Source organism: Nematostella vectensis, chromosome 12, assembly GCF_932526225.1.
Source record: "Nematostella vectensis chromosome 12, jaNemVect1.1, whole genome shotgun sequence".
NCBI lineage: Eukaryota > Metazoa > Cnidaria > Anthozoa > Actiniaria > Edwardsiidae > Nematostella > Nematostella vectensis.
The window spans coordinates 13,630,843-13,649,398 of record NC_064045.1 but is presented as its reverse complement, the minus strand read 5'-3'; the positions used below and the strand labels follow the sequence as shown (position 1 = coordinate 13,649,398).

The following is an 18,556-nucleotide window of genomic DNA, read 5'->3' as shown; positions in this document are numbered from 1 at the left end:
GTTTTGTTGAACTGATTAGAACGGGTAGCTTTGTCTGTTAACCATAAGGGGGGGTTTCAACATTTATTTATATAAAGACAAAATTTGTTACCTGAACAATATGGAACTAGATTTACGATAGTTGGAAACATTGCGAAATTTTCATTTCAATAATGACCCTGTTGCTCAGTATTATATTAAAACCAGACTTCAATTCGGGGCCCCAAAAAATGTGACCCCTCTTTAATGACAGCCCAAAAAAATTTGTCCCCCCCCCCCCCCCCCGTTATATCAGCGCCAAAAAAAAAACCCAGCCCGATAAGGTGCGGCTTGTCTCTCGCCAAGCGTCCAATCAAACACGAGCTGTATTTGACCTCATTTCCAACTCACTGACCCAAAACAGGAAGTTGTAAGGGCAACGAAACTAAATATTTCATTTGACTTAAAGTCTAACGTTAACTATCGGCACAAATCGCTCTACTAGAGCGCTCTAAAATGGCGCAAAATGACGAAGACAATACGACAGAGATTCTGGAGAGAAATCGAGTGGAAATTGTGCAGAGACTTCAGCTGGATCGAACTTTCTTGTTCGATTACTTGCGTAGTAAAGCGATATTTGACAGGACAGACTGCGAGTACGTGCTTAGCGAGAAGACACAAGACAAGAAGGCTAGTAAATTTCTTGATATTCTACAAACCAAAGGCGATGAGGGTTTTCAACACTTTGTAGACGCTTTGCAGCTTTTGAATCCAGGCTTGTACGAGAAGGTCACTGGCGAAAAAGCAAGTGCGAGTGAGTACGAAACCCACGAAACCACTTTGTTTGAACTGCATCCCCACGTCGAATTACTTAAAATACAAACAATTTGTGGTTCACAGATAGTTAGCAATCTTTTTAACTAATCTTTTATAAACACTTTCAACCGCTAAAAACAAATGTTAGGCTTGCCTTGTCTTCCCTAACTTAAAAAGTATGATATCTAACAATTAAGTAACGCAAACATTGTCTGCTTTAATTGACAAGCAATTCTTCCTCTAAATTTTTCACGCATGACATGTTATACTGTTATTATAATGAATTACTCCTCCATGCTTATTTTTATGTCTGCATTGTCTTTATTTGTACATATATTTCCATGCGAAACTATGCAGAATTTTAGGCGGGTTTTATATCCAATCATGTAATCCAATCTCTTTGATAATATGTAAAGTAGTTTCGCTCCTCATACACAACCACCCCTTCTTCTCTGCCACCTACGCAAAAGCGGAAAAAGCTGAAAGCAATTTTCTAATTATATCCTACAGTTTTAGGGTTTATGATTTCACACAACCTGTATTCTTAATTGTAACACTTTTTCTCCCCTGGCATGTTCTGCATGCATGCTCTGAACTCTAAAGGTATAAAAACAATTTTGGGATAACAGAGTTTGAGTTAAGGGGGTCGATTAGAAGCTCATATTTCCATACAAATCATGACCAATATCGTTATTTGCATATGTGTAAGAACTGTGACAAATCGCCCAGAATACGGCCTTGTCTAGGTTGAGCGCCTTGTCAATTTTGTAAACAAATTAAGCAAAAATTCTATTTGTTTTGCAGTCATTTGATTTTCTCTTGAGGATCTAGAGGTCCATTCATTTGGTCTCAGTAAAAGAGCAACCACATGCGGAGCTGAAGCATGCACAGTCAGCCACGTAGGCGCACAGCCACCCCCTTACATACTTGGGGCGGGGGGGGGGGGGGGGTGGCATACCCCTTGCAACGGCCCTGACATGACAGTTTAGCTGCAACAGGTCTAGTCGAGAAATCCGAGTCACTCAAGTTGAGTTAATGTAGCCCAGTCACAGGCGTTCTTATCAGGTTTCCTGTGTTCATCCTAGTCCCAGGCATATGAAGAAAACGTTGTCGTTTTTGGGGTATGGTACCGAGGAATCTTAGTTTCTTTTCAGAAACTTTCTCCATTAACTAAAGATGGTCATAGTCACTGTTTTTCTCCCCTTGTTACAAGTCATAAAGTTTAAAGTTTACCTGTGGGGCGGCAACCTTAAAATTTATAACAATCAGGCAGTTTTCCAATATAAGAAATATATTATTGACCTTATATGGAAGTGGCCGCGTTTGGCAAAAACGACAATTTTGTGGCTAAATTTTCTTGATATGCGTTCTTACCGGGGAACTTGCCCGGCGAAGAGTAATTTTAGTGTTATTTCGTGTTTTTTTTCTTGTTTATTTCTATCAGTCCGCGTCGCGTCTCTGTTTTTTTCGCGTTCTTTTTTCAGGTGCGTACACAGGCGGCCAAAAAGTGGGTTATTTCTTATAAAGGAATCTTTAAATGCTAGGCTATTTCCATAAGATATGTATGACTGCACCTCCCCCCCCCCCCCCCTCCCCCCCCCCCCCCCCCCCCCCCCCCCCCGCCGAGCCAATCCTCGGTACGCACCTGTTCTTTTGGTCAGAATATAATCATGCGAAATAACTGAAATAACTATCCTGGGTCATGAAATGACCTTTACTTTTTAAGATAAATACGATATTGGTGGTTTGAACGGATGGAAATGGATTGGAAATAGTAATTTTAGGTTTAAGTACAGGATGTACATATGCACGAAACTGAAGATGATTACAACACACTGATCCATGTTTTTTTTTTTTTTCTTTCTTTGCAGAGCCAAACCCAATCATGACAGAAATGAGAAGGAGCTTTATAGGTAATCAAGACAAATTTTATGATAATCTTCATCTATTCTCAAAACTATTTTGTATTTTCTTACTTCCTGTGCATTCGGATCTGTCGATCCGAATTTTTGTAAAGTGTTATTGAAGTTCAGCTTTCGTCATGATGTTTGTGTGGAAATCGTGCGAAAAAAGATCAAAGTTAAAAATGTTGGGGTAAAAACACCTCCTCTTTGCACTGTAAACAGTGTTAGGACTTTGCATGGGAATCATCAAAGTGAAATGCGGTGTGGGAGGTGCTTTTCCTTTTATAGCGGGACCTCGTGTTTAAGGCTGTATGTTGGGATGGTTTCCAGTATTGTGTGCACGGCCATGCACACCACCACAAGGTTTTTCCTTTGTGATAGATTTATAGATACATATTTTATTTATGGCACCTTATAAAACCATCTCACCCTACCCCACCCCTACTCCCCACAGACACACTCAACACACTCATACACGCACCTTCACCTCTAATACACGCACCTTTACCTCTAATACACGCACCTTCACCTCTAATACACCCACCTTTATCTCTAATACACTCACCTTCACCTCTAATACACGAACCTTTTACCTCTAATACACGCACCTTTACCTCTAATACACGCACCTTTACCTCTAATACACGCACCTTTACCTCGAATACACGCACCTTTACCTCGAATACACGCACCTTTATCATGGTCCGGGGACTCGTAGTTGATGCTGACTCATGAGACTCATAGTTGATAGTTGAGGTATCTAGAAGAAGGCTTTTAGAAACTTTTATAAAAAAAAAAACCTTGGACTGTGTAGCGCCTTTTTTTTTTGCCTGCGTAGCAAACCCAAAAGGTTTGGAAAGAAGAGACGAGGCATGCGCTAGGGAGAGGGAAGGATGAGAGGGGGGGCTTTTCGTATAAGCACTCACTCCCTTTACCTGTATTCGCTTCATCTTTCTCTCCAGGCGCCCGGGACCCCTCATTTTCACAAGTCCTTTGCGCTCCATTCGCAGCCTACGCCTTTTTTGATTATAATATTAGCAAGTACAAAGGATTTTGGAAATATAGGAAATATAAAAAAATATTAATAACGTAAGATAAACCATTAAGAAATTTAGGGCTAGAATGAAAACGTTTTGAAATTTCTTTTGATGGAAAAACCAAAAGTAGTTGCTTCTCAGCATTTTGAGTAGAAACATGAACAATTGCATGCCGGAAGATTTGTAATGCGCGATATAATTTCCGCATACATGGTTGAGATTTTTTGTGAACTAGACTTTGTTGCTACGGATTATCTGAAATTCAGCATCTTGGTACATTAATCTATGGCATGCTGGTCTGTGTCCATGTGCAGCCGTGCATCAGATCACATATATCCAGTACCTTTTTGCAAAGGAAAAATCGATACTAGGCTTTCGAATCTTTATCTAGTCCTTTGTTATCAACAGCTGTAACAGCTGGTCTTTGACCAGACTTTATTTGGTTTTGGTTTGTTTTGTTTGTTTTGTTTTTTTACTTATCTGAAACCGATTCTAAAAATAACACCACGATTAGCATACTAATCGGAGCAGGAAGTTTATCAAATCACTGATGTGTAATGGTTAAGTCTTAACTCGAATGAAAGCATTTGAAGCTAGATGTCCGCACAGAAAACCAAGCTCTTCTATCTCCGTTGCACATTTTAGTAAGTATTGCTTGCTAACATAAGTATCCCATTGTGCTTTGCGAGAAATTTGTTATGCAACTGATTTGACCTGAACATGATGTGGACAGCAAAGGGCATTTGAGGACGATAGCCGCGTCACAGATTGAAAACTTTAGGATATCTTTAATAAGATAAATAGTTTTGATCTCATGAAAATTGTTTGCAAGCGACATACCTTTAAAGTGAGTTTTTAGTCTTCTTATGACATTCTACATTTTCTAACGAGAAATGCCTACCCCTAGTTTCAAAACGTGGCCAGATGCGGGAAAATTTGTGCAAGAGTATAAAACAAATTCACTTTTCTATTTTTAAAATTAGTGATACAACTTGGAGATTTAAAAAAAGGCACGATTACTGTAATTTACCCGCAACATGGTTATGTGTGATCGCTCGAATGTCGTTGGCAAGCTATAACATTTGAATTAGCGATTATAATTATTTATTGACAAGTGTAAGAGATTGCTAAGTTGCTAAAGCTACTGTTTACATTTACGCATAGCGCCTACTACAACCTCGCGTGAAATCGTCAAGGAAGTGTGTGTTCACATTAAATACCCTGATGGATAGGGGGGGGGGGGGGGGGGTGAAATGTTTATGAGTTCTATCTTGGGTTAGGGGGAGGGGGTGGTACCGAAGAAAAATACGCTTAAGGGGGGGCTGGGGGCTAGTACCTTATCTAGTTACATTATCGTTGATGTCGGTCTTGAGGTAGATAGTGTAAAAGAATCTTCCCGTAACCCCGGTACGTTGCCATAGAAGAGATAATGGAAATAAACGACGGCTAGCCTGAGAACCCCCACCCCCTCAGTACTATTGACCAATTTTTACCACATTTTCACACAAAACGGATTCTCCAATGTCTCTTGCTTTCATATCCTCGTATTTCACTATTCAAAATGTCTTTATTTTTACCGCAAAAACCAGAGAAATAGAAGCAATACGGAGAAAAGTCTCTTCCCGCTTTAAGGTCCGTTACTACCGGCCATTTGTGTTTCGTGTTCAAATTCAAAAGGTGACAAAAGGGGGCGTCCCCATCCCTTTAAAAGCGCGGCTTCGCGTTTGAATTAAACTTTCCATAGTTGATATCCGCATATGATATCTATGACTCTTTTTCCCTCAGTGCCGTAGCAGGCTTCGACATATTGGGGGAGCACAATACAAACAATCAAAAAGATATTTGGGGGCCTCCCTCTATCCTTCCCTAATTTGAACTTTTCGCATATGATATCTATGACTCGCCCTCCCCATATCCTCTCTTAAATTAAACTTTTTTGAATATGATATCTATGAATATCCCTTCGCGGTTAAAGAACAGCGAAAGGTGTTATAAGTCATCACTTGTTGTTCTTCGCGTATATCTTCTATATGGCCCATCTTGTATAACCAGACAATTCCTTATTGACTATTTATAGCGGTATCCACCAATATCCATTGGCCACACAAAGGCACTCAAATGCGTGTTTGAACAAGATCACATAATGGAATTTGCTTTAGAAGCAAAACGCTATACAAGTATGCCCATATAGAAATGATGCCACATAAGCGCATGACCATATACGGAAGTACTTCCGTCATGTGAGTCCAGGGGGCAGGACGGGGGAATCCCCACTTAAGCAATGTCTTCCTTTAAAACGAATAAATCATTCTGTGTGCGCCATTGCTCATTGAATAACTGCATCCACAAGGTAAATGTTTGACTGCTTTGTTTTCTGCTTAGAGAAAATTCTAGTTTTTCACGTATTTTTTTTTTTCCTAAAATACGTCGTTTTCTCATCGCCGGCGCCTTCCGTGATAGACAAACATTCTAAACCATTTTATGGATCATCTGGTAAAATCAATTAAAACGCCTCGAATTATATTGTATTTTTATTGTATTGACTTCGCCTGGGCAACAGTAGAGCCATTTACAGCGGGCCCTGATGGTGATGCTTTGCTTTCTTCTCGAAAATTAATTGGATAGCTTCGACTATTTCCACATTTTAAAAGGGTAAAAGGAGAAAATAGAGGGGAGGGGGAGGGAGGGGTAGAAGACCATCTGGGTTTGAGCGGGTTTTTTCACCTTGGTGTATGGGGTTGGGTGGAGTAAATTTTACTCGATGACTTTATCTAATATAATCTAATACCATATCAACGAACAAAATCTGGTGCTTTATTTATTATATATTATAAGCGCCATTTTATGCTCCCGCTCAATAACGAGTCACACAAAGCATCCATTTCTATCGGCTAATTAAAGAAAGTAACCAAAATATTATCAATCAAGATATCAACTTATCACAATGAATTTGTCAAATTTTTTTTTTCTTAAAAAAAAAAATACGCAAGTTTCCTTGCGTATTGTTTATTTTCAATTATAAACAATAACAAAGGAGGGTGATCGTCATTCTATTATCTTGTTGTTAAAGGCGAGGGTCGGATGCCAGACTTAGACATCATGAGCAGCCAACTGCAGCGTACAATCACAGACCTGAACGACCTGACACTCAGATACCAAGAAGTGCTGAAAGAGAGACGGGACCTCGAAAACAAGCTCGACCAAGCTGAGAGCGACTTGGAGGTCAAGCACAAGCGAGTGGAAGAGCTAGAAAGACAGAAATCCGAGACAACCACCGAGTTCCTCCAAGCGTACAATTTCGCTAACACTGCCAAGGAATCCGTGGTTCAACAGTTACAGCGACTTCATCGAGACCTACAAGAGCGAAATTCGTACATTATTGCTCTTCAGATGAAACTGTTGTCGTCTCAGGAGAGGATTGACAGTTTAAAAGGCCAGCTGGCGGAGACACAAGCCAAGGCGGACGGATTAGAACAACAACTGAGCGAGGTTACCAGAAATTATGACCATCAGAGACGAGAGTCCATAAAGCTATGTGAGCGACTCGAGACACATAAAACAGAGATCCAACGATCGGCGGAGCTCAAACAGAAGCTTCGTGAGACTCAGTTCAACTGGCAAAAGGCGAAGGCCGATTGTGAAAAACTGGCTCAGGAATTAAACGAGTTGAAAGACTGGTGTGAGGTTAGATGCACGAGTTAATGATTGTCTATGATTAGTATTGTCTATCATCAACATCATCATCATCATCGTCATCATCAAAATTATCATCATCGCCACCACCACCACCACCACCACGATAACCATCATCAACATCATCATTATCATCATCATCATCATCATCACCACCAGCATCATCATCGTCATCATCATCAAAATTATCATAATCGCCATCACCACCATCACGATAACCATCATCAACATCATCATCAAAATTATCATCATCGCCATCGCCATCACCACCACCACCAATACAACCACCACCATCACCACCACAATCCCCATCACATTAACCTTCACCATCATCATCATTGTCACTCACTTGACGGGGAAGGGGAGACTACTTTAGAGTTATAAATGAAATAATAAGTTATAAATAAAATAATAACAAAAAAAATATACGATAAAAAATTGCTACCCTAAAAGCAGATCCTAAATTCTATATTTCAGAAGTACTTACACAAAAGTGTTAAACATAAGAAATAGTACCGATCTCACAACGACGCCAAACCATTTGCACATCATCTCCCCCATCATTGTTAGTGTGAATAGAAATGCTACCCGCTTTTTCATTCTTTTGCTGTTTATTGAAAAGTCTTCTTATTGACGCACTAAATTGATGTGAACTTCACTTTACTTCACTTTAATTACATGTGCAACCTCGTACGATATTACTTACACCTCACCCCTAAAGAGAATAAAATATTAACTTTAATGAATAAGTGAATGAAATATATGAAAACAAAACAAAGGTGTAACAGAGACTCCCTAACTTGTGGACTATTTACCCTTCAAGGTACTCAACTCACGCTATGACATCGTCGAGACAGAGAAGAACCAGATACAGGAAAGCCACGAGTCGAAGGCCGCTGAGAACTCTAATCTGCGACGCCGCATTGACGAGTTAGAGCTGCGCATATCTCTGGCGGGGAGAGAGACGGAGGAACTCAAGAAAGCCAAGACGGACATGGAGGAGACCCTCAAGAAACTGAAGGAGCAGAGGGACAGCTTTGCCGAATACAGGTCAGAATACGTCATACAACCATAGAGAAAGCGGAGTAGCTTCACGGAGTATAGTTTAGAATACGTCATACAACCATAGAGAAAGCGGAGTAGCTTCACGGAGTATAGTTTAGAATACGTCATACAACCATAGAGAAAGGGGAGTAGCTTCACGGAGTATAGGTTAGAATACAACCATAGAGAAGGTGAGTAGCTTCAAGGAGTATAGGTTAGAATACGTCATACAACCATAGAGAAAGGGGAGTAGCTTCACGGAGTATAGGTTAGAATACGTCATACAACCATAGAGAAAGGGGAGTAGCTTCATGGAGTATAGTTTAGAATACGTCATACAACCATTGAGAAAGGGGAGTAGCTTCGCGGAGTACATGTCAAAATACGTCTTGAAATAAATAGGATGGGGGGGGGAGGGGAACTTAACGGAGTACAGGCCAGAATACGTCACACTACAGATAGGGGGAGAGCTTAACGGAGTACATAAGTAGATTTACAAAAGCAGAGGGGCAGGTTCGAGGAGTCCAGGTCAGAATGCGCCCATCGTAATGTGTGACATTTCTCGCTACAAACAACAGGAAAGAAGCATTAAGCGAACGAGATGCAGCACGTATCGAGAGAGACGAAGCCGTACGGAAATACAACGAACTGCTGACGAGTCGAGACGAGACCATCACGAAACATGCTGAGCATAGTCGGCACTTTGAGATGCAATCGGAAAAGGCTACGGAAGAAATCCGAGAGCTGCACCGACGACTCGCCGAGTGTGAGTTGGAAAATCAGGAGCTTTACCGACGACTGGACGAGGAAGACGAGAAAGAAGATACGGAGCCGGTGAGCCATCGCTTTCTATCTCTTACCTTTATTTCCTATTTACTGCCATGCACTCCTTTCGTTACCTCTATTATTTTCGGCCTAGAAATCATTTATATTCAAAAATAGCCTGGCCATAGTCATTCTTACAAGGAAGTATAGTATTAGTGTCTTGCTTTAAGCGGTTTTCCTGTGGAGGTAGTGATCGGAAGAGCTTTCCGTGGTTGGCGGTCCTCTTCCCAGACTCAGCGATTCATCACGGTTAATCCCGTCCACAGGAAACCCGTAAATAACGTCAGGAACCGGATGAATGGTTTTGAAAGCTAACCGGATTTACTTTATTGCTTTAAGGATGGGTCAATGCTCCTTGTCCCTGGTAACCCTGTGGATTGCTCAACATGTCCTGACAACGGGCCTATCAACAAGGCCTCCTTTAACTGGAAAGAACGTCGACAAACAACTAACATCATCGAGAGCATGAAAAAGCGATTGAACCGGAACCCGGGTATGAAAAGACAGGAGCCTGTGGCGTATCCTACCAGCGACACGGATATAGGCTATGAAAACCTTGACAAGAGGCTTGAAGAGCTAGTTCCTGAAATGGCTCAGTTATCGGTGCAAACTAAGCAGTGCCTAAGCCTGGAAAGAAACAAGTATCTCTTTAAGTCGCCTCCCCAGTTCGAACAACTCGCACACATGTTCGAGTCGTCAATTTGTAGTCCCCCTTCTTCGCTAGTTGATGGAGGAGATCTTAGCAAGTCGTTGTCGTCCGGGGATTTTTCCATTAGCAATGCTCTTAGTTCCACCACAAGCACTGACAGTGGAATAGGGAGCTATCAACAGCAGTCAAGTATGGAATCAGACGGGAGCTATCGACAGCAGTCAAGTATGGAATCAGACGCATTTGAGGCGGAAGCTACCGACGCCCCGATTGCGGTAAAATCTCCTAAGAAACCGCCCTTTCTGAAAAGTTATTCCACCCCTTCCAGCATCTTCCATGAAGTGCATGGTCTATATTTGGACCCTGCAAAAGGGAGAAGTAACGCGATCAAGGTTAAAGGGAAACGCTATAATAATAAAGCATTAATACTGGGGGATGATTATGGTGACGATCATGATGTAGAAGAGGAGGTCAAGCGAGCTCTTGAATCGCCCTCTATCGCCAAGCATCCATTCAGGGATCGTGCCCAGGCTTTTCACTTCACGGATAGGCGCACGTCCCTCCCTCTAATGGAGACGACGGAGCCTACCGCTGAATCAGGAGAGAACAAAAAAGATCGCTCAAGTACCATACAGTGATAGCCGGAAGCTCGTGCAGCAATGCTGGCGAAGTCTCGCTCGGATGACCACAAGACAAATGGAATGCTGACGAACTTCTCCATAGCACTTCCGAACATGGTGTTCAAACAGCGCCTAGCTAGGAGCTAGGCCTGCGTCTCGCTGTTTGAACGGGGCTTTATGTCTTGTGGTCAACCGAGCGAGTGGCGCCAGTATTATGGACCTCAGGGACGCGAAAGCGTAGAACGCCGCGGACGTTAGATTTACGCGCGCGCGGTTCTCGACGTTCTAACTACGCTTTCAACGACGCTAAAAGCCTAAGCTAGCTACTTGCGCTGTTTGTACGAAGATTTAGTGCGCCGGCTGTAAAAGAGATTTAGCTACATAGTAGCAAGAAGAATTTTATTTCTGTAATATTATTTGTGTGGACATATTTTCTTCCGAGTGTCGGTAAGATACTTGCGATAAGAAATCACGTGACTTTTTGAGTGGCAAACAGGCCAAAATAAACACAGATATAACCACGGTTGTCGCACCAGAGGGCGACGTGGGCGACGAAAAAAAGTATAAAATATTTTAATTAAAATATATAGTCCCTTTCTTACTTAGAAAGTTTTTGTTGCTGTTAATTTGCCGTCTGGGCGCGATCGAGTTTTCCCAAAGAGTCACGTGATTTCTTTGCGAGTAACGTGATTTGTAAATGCAAGTCACGAGTGATTTCTTAGTGAATAGCTTGTTCCTACTTGACTGAGAGCTAGCTAATAGTTTATTAAGTTATAGTATTAGTTTGTGCATTATTTATAATCTTAAAGTCAAATAATGTGCGCTACAAACTCGTTCTTGGCGCACATGTCTCGATATGACACACATGTCATGATCTAGTGAACGCAGATACGAGAACATGAAGTACTTTCACTCTTTGAGTGATGAATGTAAAATGTCAACATACATATCAATAAAGCTTTACTCTTAAATTTTGCTTTTTTGAGTGTCTTCCCTTGTAATATATATAAAGCCCTCGGCGAAAACAGCTATGCTCGCGCTGTCTTAAGCTGTCTTTTCTCGCCAAAAATTATTTAATAATGTAAAATTTATTCATATATTTTCTGAGAATAAAATATGAGCGCTTATAATAAGAGTAAGTGCCATCAAAAACATTTACAGTAAAGAATTCTGTTATAGAAACGTGCTATTGGATTTCGCCATCCCCGTCATTATAGTCCAACGCTACCGTAGCCACCAGAACAAAGTGTTAAAGGGGAGGGGGCTAGCTCTTACTATCAACGCCTACGGATAGGCTACCGAATCCTTTCTCCCCCTCTTCACCTTTATCTAATGGACATTGCATAAGTGGTTTTGCTTGTGATGTCCGTGGTCTTCATGTCACCGTTAGTAAAGTTATTCGCGACGTTGGTTATGGAGCCATGATGATGTGTGGAGGTCACGTGACAACACCGGAAGACAGCACGCATCGCCTGTCGGATGTCAGAACGCAAGGAGGAATAAATTATGGGGTTGACAAATGACGACGAGTGCACTACCCAGGCTCCCGCGGACATGACAGCCGATGACAACTTGACATTGATGAATGCGAGGGCCCTGGTGACTACATACGGGGACCAGCAGATCAGAAAGACAAAGATGATGATCATCGAGACCCTGGTCAGCTTTGCTTCCGCAAGCGCTGGACACGATAATGAAAAGAAGGTATGTTTTAGAACCTTTGTTTACTTTGCCTCTGGGTACATCAGGGCCGTAGGAGGGGGTTGGGGGGGTGCTACACTGGGGCATGTGCCCCACTCCCCCAAAAATATTTTCAAAAATTATAAGGAAATGACCAATAGGAGTGTGGCGGTGCACCCCCAATATCTTCTTAATGCTTCTGTATTGTGCCTCCCGATCTTACGTGGCCTGCTACGGTTCTGTAGATAGACACTTAAAAGGCTGCCACGAAAGACGGAGAAAATCAATATTCTTTGTAAGTGTGCGTATGTTCAACTTAGAAGCCATTTAGAACTGGATTCGGAGATGTATATTATGGGAGATAAAAAGAGGTAACAGAAACATACTTTACGCGTCGAGAATCTCTTTCTAGATACTAATCCCTACTTGCCCAATCAAACAGACGAGAAAGACACATCACTGTCGTTAATTAACATTCGCGCTATGCAAAGCATTATGGGTACCCTACCTCGTTTCTCATTGGCCATAGTATTGTTCACTCCTGCCGTTTTACACGTGTTCGCAATCCTCTGGTGTTGACGTCTGACCAGGCATAACGTGCAGATATTGAGCGCCGTCAGCAACGTCAATGGTAAAGCAATGTGTATAAACACAACACTGAATGTAAAGTAAAACGGACGAGTTCTCCATCTTAACCCGCAATCGAATCCATGTGGGTCGTACTTTATGCCAAACCAAGCCAAACACAGGACGGCAAAAACCAGACTATGTAACCATGGATACCAGATTATAAAAGCTTTCACTCGCCTGCTCACTATAGAGGAATATTTCAGCGGAAAACCAAGCGCGAGAAAGCGCTCGACACTGAGCATCACCAAGGTGATAACAGAGACAAAGAAGAACGAGTACGAAGCGACGCCTCCTACAGAACACAGAGGTCCACCGTGCTGTATCAGACTTACATCAGCAACCGTTATGAGCTGGTAGAGCATGGGGAATGCCGCTGTCGTGAGGTCCGCCACCGCTAGGCTAAGGATTAGCTTGTTGGAAAGACTCGAGCAGAGCTGTCTGTTGGTGATGAAGACGTAGATAACGAGAGCGTTACCGGAAATGCTCAAGATGATGATGATTGAAAGGCTTGAGGCGAGGGCGAGGATTTCTTGCGGGGATCGACTCAAGGTGGTGTTATTCCAAAACATGACTGAAGATACAAAAGCATATGTTATTGACGGATATTTTCTTTAAGTGATGGTGAAATAAGGAGGTCCGAATGGCGGGGATAGGGAGGGGCCGCTTTATTCAATATACGGGGAAGTGTAGCCGGATGAGGTAGGTTTTTTCACCTTTCCTAAAACAGGGTGTATATCTAAGGCTATTCATATTTTAAACGGGGTATATATTTCATGCCTTTCTGTCCTAAACAGGGCTCTTATTTTATCATTTCATTCTACACCAATTGTAATGTAGAGTGTCATCAAGCCTTTTTAATCTAGAATTCCTAGGTTCGAGGAGTAATCAGTTTTTCCGCGATACTTTGTCATGTCTTAAACAGGCTATATAATTCAAGATATTGTCCTAAACACTTTGCCATGTCTTAAACAGGCTATGTAATTCAAGATATTGTCCTAAACAGTTTGTCATGTCTTAAACAGGCTATGTAATTCAAGATATTGTCCTAAACATTGGTCATGTAGTAAACAGGTTATGTTATTCAAGATATTGTCCTAAACAGTGCCAGGGTTACAAACCCTTGGCGACCCAAACAGGGTTACCCCTCCCCCTCCCCCTCCCCCTCCCCCAGATCTCCTACAAGGGTCGAGTCAATGTTGTGCTTCCATTCAAAGATATTACTGATTCAGGCCCATAGCCAGGGGGGGTTCGGACGAAAACCTTCCCCCCCCCCCCACCCGGCTTGAAGGTCCACTCAGAGCAAAAAATAAAAAATAATAAAACGTTTGGCTGGATATACCGTGCACATCAATATGTCAAATGACTATAAAAACCGCAAGTGTTAAAAAGCAATATATGTTAAAAAGCATTTTAAATACAAGATTAAATTTATTTGAAGTATTGATTGCCTGATGTAATAAGGCGAGGGGAGGGGTATACCGGAAATTTGGTCCACTGAAATGGAAAAACAAACCACCACGCTCAAAATCCTGGCTACGGGCCTGTTATTAAATAAGGTTTGCATCTCTAAAGATACAGATGCAAATATTTTAGGTTGTATGTTTGCGTTTTCTTGAAGAGAGGGGTAAAGAGAATAAAAACGCTTACAGGATCGGTAGAGCAAGTACTTTTTTGACAGTACTTAGTAGATATGACAGAACTACCTTATTACACTTAATTTTCGCGTCACTTTAATTTCGCGATTTTAAAAGATTCCCGAAAATAAAGGGACGTAAAAATTAAGTGTCGCGAAAATCAGAATGCGCGAAAATTTAGTGAGTACACAAGAAGCCTTTGGGGGAAAATTGGCCGTTTAATAAGCTTTATGGAAACACCTTGTCTATTTAGTCATCTAATGTACATGTAGTACGGTAAGGGGTTGCCTTGGACTTGTAATTACATATTTTTATCAACTAAATTTGGCTACGCATCTTTTTGTTACATATTGTTTAAGTTTTGCACTTGTTTTGCTTAATTTTATTATCCCAAAATCGTGAAATCTCGAAAATAAAGTGATCTGGTTTTTACGAAAATAGGAAAATCTCGAAAATAAAGAGTCGCGAAATTTCGCCATTTTGACGTCGCGAAAATAAAGTGTAGTAAGGTAAGTGACATTTGAAGATACAGAAACAATGGTGACGATAAAAGATAAGTTGGAGGACGAAAAGTTTACGTATGATTATCCTCCGAACACACGCTAACGAATCCCAAACGAAAAAATTGCCGATCACGGCTTTCCCAATCAAAACCGTTGACGATTTCTCATTGGCCAACACTTAGATGGCTTCATACATCTCTACCCTCGCTGCAAAGCATCGAGCAAAAGCAGGAAGGAAAATGTCGTCATTAATTTTAATATGATTGACGTTAATCACAAATCGTTAGTGTCGCAGTAAACTTTTGTCATGCCAAGAGGTGTAAAGGATGCGAAGGTAGTTAGGAAGATCCTCACGATAAATATGACAACATTGAGAGGAACGGGATGTTCAACCCCCCTCTCAGGGAAATTGCTGAGAGGGGGGATGACAGAGTGATTCTACTCTGTCATCATGCATCATGTAAACATTTTCCTCCGCTTTTACCAGCAATGACAAAATTCGAAAATTATCAAATGTATTTTACATGGAGACGAATCTTGAACCAGTATCTATCAATTCCAAAATGCTTTTGGTTTATTCGTTTTCTTTTCGGTCTCGTGTTCCGTGGTAACACTAATTAAATGGCGGCAAAGGTGTATTAATTGCAGGAACAAGGGCCATTGCCATAACCAAGTTTACTCAGTTTTCGATCACGACCATCATCCTAGATTATCAAACAAGATTCATAAAAAAAAGTTGTTTTCGCAGGTCCTTTTAAAAATGCGATCAGCTAATAATACTTTTTACACAGGGACGTAGCAAAGTTCTTCAGTATTATCAGATCATCTATAGTTTAGTTTCCCAAGGTAACGACTAGTGTGGGGGATAAATGTAATTTTTATGCGGAAAGTCCTGGATTTGCCGATTTTTGGAGATGTGTTTTTGGCGGTCCAGGGTGATGTGGTGCGTGTAGCGGTTGTCTTTTTACCGGGTATGCACGTGAGCTACTCAATATATTACCAAGTGATTAGGCAATAAGACAAATAAAATTTTTCGCCCTTCAGCCCGATTTCACCGTACGTTTTCTTTTTCTTTTCAATAATATCTTGATGCTGATCATTGTTTTGTGCCCACGAGGAGTAGTGGTGTGAGAATTAACCATTTGAATATGTCGGGAGCTTTTAGAAGAAGCACAATCTTAAATTAACTAGATCTTTTAACCTACGCCTTACAAAAAGCGATTAAAATTTGCAATAAGATCAGGAAAACTAATCAATTGTTTTGTAAGGGGAAATTAAACCCAGAATCCGTTTGATCTCACCAGAATTCAACCAGCAAGATTGGGTTTGGCTCCTAAAGTTTTTTTTTCTTGTTGTTTGTAGTCATATTGACTCTTAAAGCGAAACTTTGTTTAGGTGTAGTTGCCGGAAAGGAAACTATGAAAAGGTATTGTCGAAAAGATTCAGTACACCTCGGCGCTTTCATAGTGATATTTGTTTTAAACTTCATTATTTATTCATTCAAAACTGTACTAAATAAATAACAGTTCTACAAATTACACACGAATTATTGGATTCGTTTCAATTGAAACGATCGTTTATGTCATAAGTTTATACTAAAAGATTCTGTTTCCTTCTTTTTGTAAGAAAATTAGCTAGTGAAACACGAGCAATACCGAATTGTATTTTGGTCTTAACACACACACACCAAAAAGAAACGTTTTGAGAAACAATTCTACCAAACAATATCGTTTAAAGCTGTTTACAGCTATGGCAATGTTTACCAAAACATTGTAAAAGATAAAAGACAAGAAGTTTATTAAAAGTTATTTCAAAGGGACTTTTTTTTAAAGGTTTTTTTAAAACTAGACTTAGTCAGGAATGAAATAGGTAAAGCTTACCTTTTGTTAAGTGACTAGCTGAGACGCATGTTCTGTCCTACAGATTCTACCGCTGTTTCGGTTACCTTGCGTTGCGAATATTTGATGTTTTTCTTGTTTCCGTGGCGAAAAAGTAATTGTTTAATATTAGAGTCCTTTTTTGAACCGCCACAATATAATAATCGAAAGCCATCTAACAGCCAATACCAGTACCCATTGCGAATTAAGGACATCTTGGTAAAAAGTACTTTTAAGCCCCTCGTTTTCTAAAAGGCACTTTTCACGTTAAACTACAGGACACTTTCTGTGGCGTCTTCTTTCTTCCCCGCGGCCCGCCAAGATAAATGAACTATGACGTCAAACGCAGTAATATATATATATTCTTAGATCTTCACATTTTTTCACTATTTCTAAGTCTGTTTGTTAGTATATGTTGTATTAAAACTATTTGTTCTAGACCCGTAGGGAATAACTTAGTATATAACTTAGTAACTTAGTATATAATCATTCGGTGTAGATATCCCTGCAAAAGTTTGATGTGGTGTAACGTTTAGTGTGATGTAACGTTTTCCTTATAGAAGAATCAAACCTGGAATTGTTTACTTACTTACTTCTTGTCCGCCGGAGTTTTTCGGTTGTTATGGGTCGAGGTCGTTTCAATATGGTCTGTTCTATTAAGAACGGTGCAACCTTATTAGATGAAAACGGTGAGGAGTGTTATGGTAATTATCCAAATTGCGGCATGATCAGTAAAGTTTAACATGCTTAGCATAAAACAGAAGCCCTCAAGTAAAATGGACTCACTCCTTTTGATTTTCTTTTATCTAGAAGAGTAATTATTTGTGGGCTCTTCTTTGCTTTCTTGTTGTTCGTCAAGAAGAGAAAAAAAAAAACAAATAGAAACACAACTTGGCAGTTATGTCTGGTTGCCTTATTAATAAAATCAACAATAAGCAACAATGTAGAAGTGCGGTGCATTTTTCATGGAGCGCGAACTGCTAGGAAATGGAAGCATACCTGTCAACTCTCCCGCATTAGGCGGGAGTCTCAAGATTTTGGACCCCTTCTCCCGCTCTTCCGCGGTGAGCACCAAATTTTTATCGCTTCCGAAAAATTATTCCATAGAAAATCGTCATTTTGCCTATTTTATATTAAAATATTTGAAACAACAATTCCCTTGCGTAGCACAATTTATCTAACACCCTTGTTAGATCTATAAGTGGATTTGTTTGCCAGAGCTTTCTATAAGGCAAACGCCTGCAAGGTTAAACCCACCCCTCCCCCCAAAAATGAATATACCCCACCCCTCCAGCCCAAAAAATCTCAAGCCTTGAGATTTTCGGAGGTTGACAGGTATGTGAAGGTTGCACTCGCGTGCAAGATAGTAATTCTATTTGCTAATTAATTTAAAAGTTAAGAGACAGGTGCGAAGCTTTCTAGGTTCCGCGTCTTTCTAGATTGACAGGGAAGGAGCGGATGTGAAGATGATACAAGCAGTTCGTGAAGGGTCTCTGGCAGCCGCCATTTTTTTATCCTAGCGAAATACCAAGTGTCAAAAAGGCCCCATTTCCATCGGTTGATTTGAGACACTTTTTCGCTTTTTCCGGCAAATTATGTTCTTATTTCTGGAGATATAAATGGCCAACATTGTCTTTAATATTTCTCATTTTCAATTCTCGGCAGTATAATTACCAAACTTGGTGC

The 18,556-nt window shown here is 40.7% G+C and overlaps 2 protein-coding genes across 4 annotated transcripts; one reads left to right on the top strand and one right to left on the bottom strand.

The window, feature by feature from the left end:
- Positions 1-368: 368 nt before the first annotated feature.
- On the top strand, positions 369-11,517 carry LOC116603665 (flagellar attachment zone protein 1). 3 transcript variants are annotated; one of them, XM_048719811.1, is made up of 6 exons: positions 369-772; positions 2,646-2,687; positions 6,786-7,399; positions 8,232-8,458; positions 9,031-9,286; positions 9,617-11,517. In XM_048719811.1, the coding sequence occupies exons 1-6, from the start codon at positions 475-477 to the stop codon at positions 10,562-10,564; spliced, it is 2,385 nt and encodes a 794-aa protein (XP_048575768.1). In that variant the 5' UTR covers positions 369-474; the 3' UTR covers positions 10,565-11,517. The 3 variants fall into 3 exon arrangements, with proteins under 3 accessions (XP_048575768.1, XP_048575769.1, XP_048575770.1); XM_048719812.1 differs by lacking the exons at positions 369-772; positions 2,646-2,687 and adding an exon at positions 4,213-4,359; XM_048719813.1 differs by lacking the exons at positions 369-772; positions 2,646-2,687 and adding an exon at positions 5,320-6,065.
- LOC125557325 (rhodopsin, GQ-coupled-like) lies at positions 10,929-17,551 on the bottom strand. Its single transcript, XM_048719814.1, has 3 exons — positions 17,464-17,551; positions 12,735-13,427; positions 10,929-12,227 (listed from the first exon to the last, which is right to left on the bottom strand). Exons 2-3 carry the CDS (start codon positions 13,423-13,425, stop codon positions 11,872-11,874), a joined length of 1,047 nt encoding a protein of 348 aa, XP_048575771.1. The 5' UTR covers positions 13,426-13,427; positions 17,464-17,551; the 3' UTR covers positions 10,929-11,871.
- Positions 17,552-18,556: the final 1,005 nt, after the last annotated feature.